Raw genomic sequence first — 8,794 nt, forward strand, 5'->3', positions numbered from 1 at the left:
AGGCAGGTGGATGTGGATGGGGGAGGGTGGGTTCTCCCCACATTGAGGCTGAGTCCAGAGAGGTGAGCAGGGACCGGCTCTATCCCAGCGTTTAGTGGACAGGGTCATCTGTTCCCCACCACGAGATCCAGGGGGACCAGATCTCTCTCTCTCTGAAACAAGGGCCAGCGCCCCAGCCCCAGAACTTCCCGGACCACTGGAGCGTGTCAGGCTGTTTGGCTCCTACATTTCTGGAGCCCCACCCATGGGAATTTCAGCCCTAAGAAACCTCTGTAAACCCCTCCCCTACCACCACACAAATTCGTGGCAGAGGGAAAGCCCGGGAAAGACAGGTGAGCCAGACCCCAGAGTGGGGTCTCCATGGGGTCTGACAGTCCCGAAGACTCTCTGTAATGACCAGGTTGTGAAAACAAAGTGCAGGGAGGGACCTTGGGGTGAGGGTGGGTCTGCAAGCCCCTGTCAGGCTCCTCCATGCCTGTCCCTTCTAGGACCCACTCTCAGGAAGAGCAACACTGGCCGCTTACCTGCACCCCGGCACCCCATAGACAAAAGCCACCAGCACTAGTGAGAAAAAACACATCTATTAGGAACATTAGGAAGCAATACATGTATTGGTAGGAGGAAGCCATTAGCACATAGGGGATGTGATACCATGAGACAAAACAGGTCTTCTCTGAATGAACAAACTTTCTCTTGGAGAAAACTTTCCACTAGGAAAGGCACAAGCAGCATGGTCTTGTTCAGCAGACAACCGTGTTGCGTGATAGTGAAGGTGACCCCAGGATCTTGCTTTGCTCATGCTGGCTGGGCCGGGCTGAGACTGGCTGGGGGCACAGGCTCCCTGAGTCAGGAGGCCCAAGTGCTGTACCTGTTTTGGACCTCCCTGTTCTTCCTAGGACAGCTGTGGCCCATGGTGGTGATATGGTGACTGCAGGTCACATCTTGGATTACTCTCCTTTGCCTTGGGTGGGAGGGATCCCTGGGGTAGCAGGAACACCCGTCCACTGGGGCCTGCAGTTGCTCCTTGTGACAATTGAACTCCAAGGGAATAAGTCCTTGCCAAACCCCAATTTCTCCACTAGGATCTGTCCAACTAGTGCAACGATTGCCTGGATTTCAGCAGCCCTGCTGTGCACAGACACTCTTCTTGTGGCTGGCCCTGGGCTCTGGCTGGGGCTGACCCAGGCTTGCCCTTCTGCGGGGGATCTTCCTGCCTTTTGCCTTTTTTATTGGGCTTCAGGCACTGCAAAAAATGTGCCCTTTACTGAAGCGGCTTTCTTCTGTAAGTTTTCTGCCAGAAAATGATTCCCCTGACCTGGGCAGTGTGGCTCATCCCACTGTCTTGGGAGGTCCTTGGTCCTGCAGACCTTTTTTCATGCTCTGCTAGTTTGGGCCTCCCCCAGGGCTCTGTCTTCTCAGTAGGGCCAAACTTCTTGCTCATCTTCCAGGACACCTTGAGTTTTGGGCTGCTGGGCTCCTGCTGCTCCTGGCTGCTCCCTCCCTTCCATGTGGGGTCACATAGCCCCTGGGAAGATGACATTTCCCTACTGGACACACTCACGGAATAAGACAGAGGGGCCTAAGAAGCAACAGGTCTATGGGGGGAGCATGTCGGTGTGACGGCCTCGAAAGTACAGGCCAGTGGCACAGTCTTGGAGAAGGATACCAGTGGCAGGACCTTGAAGCTGGTTCTCTGACTCTACCTCCACTTTGAACTCAAACTTACTGACAACCTTCATTTTTAGGCGAAGCTCTCCTGGATCCTGGCTGGGAGAAATTCTAGAGAGTGGGGAGCTCTTACTGGTCTCCAGAGACGCTGAACTCAGATTCACATCGATGGCTCCATACTTCGTGATCATACTTGCTCCCAAGGTGACTTCCCAAGCAGGAGTCTTCTCCTCCTCAGCCTCTATGGTCTCCTGGGCCCTTAGGATTGGCACCCACTGCTAAGCTCCAGCACTGCTCCCCTACTGAAGGGGTCTCCTGAGGCCACGCTCTCCTTCTTCTCCCCTGGCGCATTCCTGCCCATTGCTGGACTTAGACTTGGCTCTGCACTGCCCCTCCTGGCCCCAGGACAGCCCTACTCTGCCAGGTTCTGTCCCCAAGGCTGCATGTGAGGGGCTGAGAAGGTCATCTGCCCTCCTGTCCAGTGGGAGGCGCCTCTGAGTAGCCATGGTTGTCCCCAGACTGGGGCCATCTCTGGATGTCCTCTCCCACAAGTGAGGGGACAGAGAGAAAGCCAGTCAGGTGAAGACTGACTTCTCTGTTGTCACTTTCCCTCCTGGACCTCTCCAAGGACATTCTCCCAGCATGTTGTCAACCTCACCTATAGAGTCATCCCCAAACTCAATGATGGCCCAGGAGGGAAAAGCAGAGTGTGGAAGGGGCTGGGGCTGAGTCTTGAGATCTATGGGCTTCAGGGACTGGAGGTTTGAGCCCCACCTGTGCCTTACGTGGAATCTTACAGTGTGAGTTTCTAGCATCTGCTGAGTGCAGGGATTGAGGAACAAAAGCTCCTGGGAGGTGCTCATGCAGCATTTCCGACCCCTGCAGGATGGCAGATTTGTGGGGTTTGTGCGGGAAAGAATCTCTGGGAAGGGCTCCATGAGGGTGAAAGGAAACAAGGACTTGAGCAGGGACCCAAGGCAGGGGCCAGAAGATCCACCCACAGGTTCAGAAATACCTCACTGAAGGTTCTAGAGGATGATGAGGAGGAGGCAGACAGTGGGTGGATTAAGCCTCAGAGCTATACATGAGGAAATTGCTTAGTCAGGGGCCCAGAGAAGCAGCATGTCAAAAAACCCCTGAAACTTCATTTGGACAGAGCACCATGGCTGAGGGCATGGTCCCTGCGCCTGTGCGCGGGTCCTGGCTTCCTGCCAGCTGTGCTGTTCCCACGTGTGACGCCCCCACAAAACCCACAAATCTACCATCGTGGAGGGGTCGGAAATGCTGTGTGAATGCTTCTCACGACCTTTTCTTCCTCGATCCGTGCACTCAACAGATGCTCGAGGCTCACATTGTAAGATTCCAGGTTAGGCACAGGTGGGGCTCAAACCTCCAGTCCCTGGAGCCCATAGATCTCAAGGCTCGGCACCGGCCCCTTCCACACTCTGCTTTTCCCTCCTGGGCCATCAATGAGTTTGGGGATGACTCTTTAGCTGAGGTTGACAATTTCCTGGGAGAATGTCCTTGGAGAGGTCCGGGAGAGAAGGTGACAACAGAGAAGTCAGTCCTCACCCTGACTGGTTTTCTCTCTGCCCCTTCACCTATGGGGGAGGATGTCAGGAGGATTGTGAGAGGACCCCAGTCTGGGCACAACCGTGGGCACTGAGCTCCTGGACCCCACCTGTGGTTATGTCCTTGCTGCTTTCACTTGCACACCCAGGAGGCTGGGAGGGCAGAGAGGTCCCCTGCTTGTCTTCTGCCAAACAGTGACCCCTCCCTGAGAATTCACCCTGAGGCTCTCTCAGCTCCCAGGATGCAAGGGTCTGCAGGGGGTAGTCCCACTGGCCTTTGTCTGGGATGAAAGTCTTTGAATGTGTTGCTCCTGCTGCTCCTGCTGCTCAGGGCTGATGGAAGCCCCAGGAACGGTGGAGGCTGCCCTGTGGCCCGGGAGGCCCAGCTGTCCTGGGGATGGTCGGGAATGGGTTGGCTGAAGGCTGCCTGAGCGCTTTTGAGCAGAAAGGGTAAAGTTCTTTTCCATCTCTGCCGCTTCTACAAGGCCATTCCAGGTGTTTACTTCCGGTTGGGATGAGGAGTTGTGCCTTCTCCTGAGATGTGGGGTAAGTTGTTCTATAGCTTCCTGTAAGGTCCCTTTACTCTGGGGTGGAGAGCAGGATGGGATGTCTGGGGAGGTGGGGTGGGAGATGGGCCTGCGTATGTTCTTCTCCAGAGGTGGGTCTGGGGCTGGGACAAGTTTTGAGTCCTAGGCTGTGGCTGGGCCATGCGGTAGGGCCAGGGTTGGGCCTGGGGAGGCTGAGAAGATGCTTCAGATTGAGTTTGCAGTGGAAAAGCCTCAGGGACTTCATTGAATGAGATGGAGCAATGCGGGATGTTGGAGCTGCAGAGGACCAGGCAGTTGCTACAGTTCGTCTCTCATGTTCCAGAAGGGATCGGGGGTTGCAGTGTCCGGTTCCCAGCTGCTGACTAACATATTCCCCAGAGAACCTCAGCGGCAGTCTGGGCTCCTGTGTTGCAGAAACGACCCCTCCTTTTCTTCCTCCTTCCACAGCTTCAGTTCTGCTCTCTTGCTGAGGAGCATCTCCAGGAGCATCCGGACATCAGGGTTGATGAAAGTGGGGTCACCACCCTTTGTCTGTGCACGGGGTCTCCCCAGAACGAAGCCTCTGGTGGCTGGTGGAGAAGAGGCTCTCGCTGGGATTTCCTGTGGTGCGAGGTGGGAAATACAGGGCATTGGCCGCCACCCACCACCGGGACAGGAACAAAATGATGCCTTCAAGGCCTGAGATGGCCAAGAAGGGAGGCCCCAGACATGAGTAACCTGGAGGTGAGCTGTACAGGACAGTGCCCAGGGGGCTGTCTTCAAGTCAGACTGGTCTCTGTACAGTTCTACTGACAGGGTGGAGCCCAGAGGTGGAAGGTGCTGGGTGAGGGGAGCCGGGGACGCCCATGGGGATGAGGCGGTGGCACGAGCATCTTCCACACGCTCCCCACGCGGCCGGTGGGCTCAGGCAGGTGCTGCCTTGCACCCTTGCCCCGGGGCTTGTGGACATGAGAGCTGATGAAAGCCCCCCTGGTCCGGGAGCTTCACCAGGCGGCTGCAGGAGGCAGGAGGCACGAGCTGCAGCACGGCTGGGTGGGGCCTGGGTGGCAGGCAGGGCACACCGCCCTTCCATTGTCCCCTTGCTGACTCCACAGAGCTCTGCCCCTCCCAGGCCCCAGGGCTCCCGTCACATCCCTTTTCCCCTTCTCTCATCTCCCCCTCCCAGGTCAGCCCTAGGCCTGGGGTCCCATCCCAGGCCCTGGTAGGAAGGGGGACAGGGAGACAAGGGGAGAGTCCCTCACTGTGCAGAAGTGGAGTCAGGTCCACAGACACCTCCGGTTCCCTCGGGCCATCTCTACAAGCTGGAAATCAGGATCCGGATTAGGACAGAATGGAGAAGCCTGGGTATCTTGCAGGAGGCTGACTGTCCCCCTAGGACAGACCGTCGGGGGTTGGCCCTGCAGCCCACGCATCAGTGTCCAGGCCGTGAGAACCTGGCAGTGACAGAAAAAAGCGCAGCAGGCAGCGCTTCATCGTGTTCTCAGTTCTCCATATCCATCCCCCAGGATCCTCACACGCCCCCTGTGGGGGACAAGACTGGGGTCACCTCCAAGATGAACCGGCCTTAGGCAGGCTGAGCCGCTGTCCACAGTTGGGCCTGGAGGCCCCACCTGCACACCCAGCTGGTGATAGGTCACGCCCACCTCCCCGCTGTGGGCAGCAGCCATTCCGGGCCCGCCTGGCTTCACGCCCAGCACAGGATCTGAGAAGAATCCCGGGTCCCATTTCCTTCCCAGGAGCCCCCTCAGCCCTCTGCGGCTGACTTCCTGGTAGACTCCGTCCCTCAGGATCGGCGAGGCTAAGTCCGCCCGGGGACTCCGGGCCAGAGCCTTACCTTTCAGACCACAGCTCTTCTTCCCGCTCCGGGGCCTCCCCGTCATGGCCACCGCACGCTGAGGGACAAGAAACATCGAGGGGCTGGGACCGGCCCTACCCGCCTCCCCCCAGAGGAGCGGCAGACGTTCAGTGTCTGTGGAGGACGTGACCTTCTGCACCTAACTGAGGGACCTCTGTCTGCTTTTCTCTCCTTCCACTCATTTTTAAGGTGCATAAAAGCATCTTTTGTCATCCTTCTTTGAAACATGCACGGAGGGATTTTCCATGTGAGATCCACCATGGGTGTCTTTTGTCACCATTCCTCTGCTGGAGAAACTCACTGACTCAGGCCTATGGATCCTGCTGTCAGGCAGGGTCCTCCTTCCCGAGGAGGCCAGAGGCCACTCCGGTCTCTGATGGGAGGCTCTGGGAGGCTCAGCACAGCCCTCAGGTCACCTGACACAGGGGAAAGGCCAGGCTGATGCTCCAGCCACGGGAAGGGGACCGATGCCTGATGCACGGAGCCCGGGGACTTCCTCCCACACAGACCTCAGCTCTGTCATCATCTCGTCCCGGCCCCTGGGTCCTGGCGTTTGATTGGCCCTGATGCCGCCTGCACGCCTGCACATGGGGTCTGAGAGCTTGGGATAGAAACCCACACCACTGTCACTTCCCTGCCCCACCTGGGCCTGGCAGGATAAGGGCATGTCCCATCTCAGGGGTCTCCAGTCAATTTGGAGAAGTAGAAATAATAAAAGGAAAGAGAGAGTCATTCTCTGTTGGGTCTGCGCCGACGGTCCTCACCTTACTGATGCTTCTTTTCTGCCCATGGGCTGGTGAGGGTGGGTCACCACGGAGGCAGGGGAGTAACAGGAGAAAGAGCCCCAGTCCACAGGGGTAGCCCAGCACGAGATCTGCCACCCAGGCAACTGAGCTGGGGCTCAGCGCTGTGTCACTAAGGCTTTTCAGAGGAGAGAGATGATTCTCCATCTTCAATCGTACTGTTGCCCTCAAGTCCCTGAGCCCTGGGAGTCTCCTCTGGGCCTACTGACCAGGGCCCAGCCCCGCATCACAGAGCTGTGGCCTCCCTGTCACAAAGGGCTGCTGGTGTGGGGGGGAGGGGCCCTGACAGGAGGAGGCTGACCCACAGCCCCTCCCCCACCCTACAGATCCCTCCAGCCCTCCTCCTGCCTGCTTTAGCAGAACTGGCACTATTCCTATGCCTTCCTCCCTTGGTGGGGGCAGTAACTGCACTTCAGGCTCACATTGTCATAACAGAACTTCCAGGACTAGATGATGTCCCACATGACTTACTTTCAAATGTTATCCGGTAAAAGTATGAAACAAAAACACAAGCAATTCTTTTTTAACCCCACCGTTTTTCACCACTAGCTCTCTACAGCCCAATAGGCGGAATAGAGCCCTAGAAGAGCACTTCCCACTCTCAGCGTCTTCACTCTGCAGCATGTTTGTCCTGATCGGTGACAGCTGCACAGACACATGAGGGTATTGCCTTCTTGTAAGTGAGGTTATGCTTCAAGTAAGACTGACTCTGAATTATCAGTGTCACATGTCCACTTCTTTTAGTGGAACTTGTGTATGTAACGGGGGAAACTCCAGGAGCGAATCCCACGTGATTATTTATACTGGGGCTCTCGCGCACGAGCTCACGGCACAGGGGAAGGCAGGTGGACGTGGACAGGGGATGGGGGTGCTCCTGGAGTCTAGGCTGAGCCCAGAGGAGTCAGCAGGGCCCGGCTCTATCTAGCCTTCAGTGGGCAGGCTCATCTGCTCCCCACGATGGTATCCAGGGGGGCCAGATCTCTGGCCTGTCTCTGAACCGCAGGCCAGCGCCCCCACCTCCAGAACTTCCCGGCCCACTTGATCACGTGAAGCCGTTTGGCTCCCACATTCCTGGAGCCAGAGGGGAATTTCAGCCCTGAGAAGCCGCTGTAACCCCTCCCCTACCACCGCACAAAGTTCGCGGCAGAGGGAAAGCCAGGCGAAGAGACGTGACACAGACTCCGGGCTGGGGTCTCCATTGGGTCTGACCATCCCAAAGACTCTCTGTAATGCCCGGGTTATGAATACAAGGTGCAGGGAGGGGCCCTGGGGTGAAGATGGGTCTGCAAGCTGCTGCCAGGCTCCTCCATGTCTGTCCCTTCTAGGACCCACTCTCGGGGACAGGGACCCTGGCCCTTCAACTGCACACCGGCACCCCATAGACAAAAGCCACCAGCACTCATGAGAAAAAACACATCCATTAGGAACATTAGGAAGCAATACACGTCTTGGTAGGAGGAAGCCATTAGCATATAGGGGACGTGATACCAGGAGACAAAACAGGTCTTCTCTGAATGAACCAGCTTTCACTCGGAGAAAACTTCCCACCAGGAGAGGCACAACCACAACGGTCTGGTCGAGCAGACAACCATGTTGGGTGATAGTAGAGGTGGCCCGAGGCTCTTGCCACCCTTAGCTCATGCTGGCAGGACCTGGCTGCAGACACCGGCTCCCTGAGCGCAGAGGCCCAACTGCCGTCCCTGTCGTGGACCTTCCTGTTCTTCCTGGGATGGCTGTAGCCTGTGGTGGTGGTGCAGTGACCACAGGTCACATCTTGCATCACTCTCTTTTGCTCTGGGTGGGATAGTTCCCTGGGGTAGCAGGAACACCCATGTGCCGGGGCCTAGGGTTCCTCCTTGTGACAAGCAAACTCCAAGGAACTAAGTCCTTGCCGACCCCCAGTTTCTCCACTAGGATCTGTCCAACTAGTGTAACGAGTGCCTGGACTTCGGCAGCCGTGCTGTGCACGGACACTCTTCTTGTGGCTGGCCCTGGGCTCTGGGCTGGGGCTGACCCGGGCTTGCCCTTCTGCAGGGGATCTTCCTGCCTTTTGCCTTTTTTATTGGCCTTCAGGCACTGCACAAAGTAGTCCCTGTACTGAAGCGGCTTTCTTCTGTAAGTCTTCTGCCAGAAAATGATCGTATTCCCTGGCCCAGGCAGCATGGCTCATCCCACTGTCTTGGGAGGTTCCTTGTTCCTGCAGACCTTTGTTCGTGCTCTCCTAGTTTGGGCCTCCCCCAGGACTCTGTCTTCTCAGCGGGACCAAACCTCTTCCCCTGACTCTTCCAGGGCACCTTGAATTTTGGCCTGCTGGGCTCCTGCTGCCCCTGGCTGCTCCCTCCCTTCCAT

General features: G+C 57.1%; 1 protein-coding gene across 1 annotated transcript; it reads right to left on the reverse strand.

Annotated features, from left to right (window-relative positions):
- Window positions 1-795: 795 nt before the first annotated feature.
- Window positions 796-8,794, reverse strand: LOC105813830 (spermatogenesis-associated protein 31E1-like). Its single transcript, XM_012648631.1, is given in 15 exon segments — window positions 796-979; window positions 1,368-1,579; window positions 1,611-1,933; window positions 1,936-2,021; window positions 2,069-2,210; window positions 2,327-2,547; window positions 3,515-3,719; window positions 3,722-3,805; window positions 3,880-3,886; window positions 3,940-4,063; window positions 4,209-4,311; window positions 4,314-4,356; window positions 5,398-5,679; window positions 6,398-6,646; window positions 8,714-8,794. Coding segments are annotated over 15 exon segments (2,346 nt in total).

The sequence above is a fragment of the Propithecus coquereli genome, unplaced genomic scaffold (assembly GCF_000956105.1).
Source record: "Propithecus coquereli isolate 6110/MARCELLA unplaced genomic scaffold, Pcoq_1.0 Scaffold291, whole genome shotgun sequence".
Classification (NCBI taxonomy): domain Eukaryota; kingdom Metazoa; phylum Chordata; class Mammalia; order Primates; family Indriidae; genus Propithecus; species Propithecus coquereli.